The 402-nt window shown below is 67.9% G+C and overlaps 1 protein-coding gene across 1 annotated transcript; it reads left to right on the top strand.

Moving 5' to 3' along the window:
- Positions 1-71: 71 nt before the first annotated feature.
- On the top strand, positions 72-189 carry LOC103781505 (granzyme K-like; the record flags this gene model as incomplete). The annotated part of the gene is made up of 1 exon (XM_008949224.1): positions 72-189. A coding segment is annotated over one exon (118 nt), but the record flags the coding sequence as incomplete, so codon positions are not given.
- Positions 190-402: the final 213 nt, after the last annotated feature.

Here is a 402-nt window from a genome sequence, read left to right as displayed (position 1 = left end):
CAAGGAGAGAGCTGTGCGCGGGCTCCCCGGCACCCGGTGACCGCCTGCACCCGCCCCCCTCAACCCACCAGGCACCCAGGGGAGCCAGATCATCGGGGGGAAGGTGGTGGCACCCCACTCCCGGCCCTTCATCGCCTCCATCCAGATAGACGGGCAGCATGTCTGCGGTGGCTTACTGGTGTGGTCCAAGTGGGTGATGACAGCAGCCACCTGCCTCCTTCACAGCCACACTCCCACGCTGGGCACACACCTCCCGCCAGCCCGGGACACAGATAGCCCCCATCCCAGGGGGTTGTGCCATCCCGGAGCAGTCCCTCTCCTGGGCTCCCTTCGAGCCCAGCTCTCCAGCCTCCTTCTCCCCATGCCCCATCACCTCCAGCCGTGGCCGGCACCAACCAAGGG

This window comes from Merops nubicus, unplaced genomic scaffold (assembly GCF_000691845.1).
Source record: "Merops nubicus isolate BGI_N331 unplaced genomic scaffold, ASM69184v1 scaffold37771, whole genome shotgun sequence".
NCBI lineage: Eukaryota > Metazoa > Chordata > Aves > Coraciiformes > Meropidae > Merops > Merops nubicus.
Note: the sequence above shows the minus strand (reverse complement) of the source record. Positions and strands in the feature narration are given on the sequence as shown.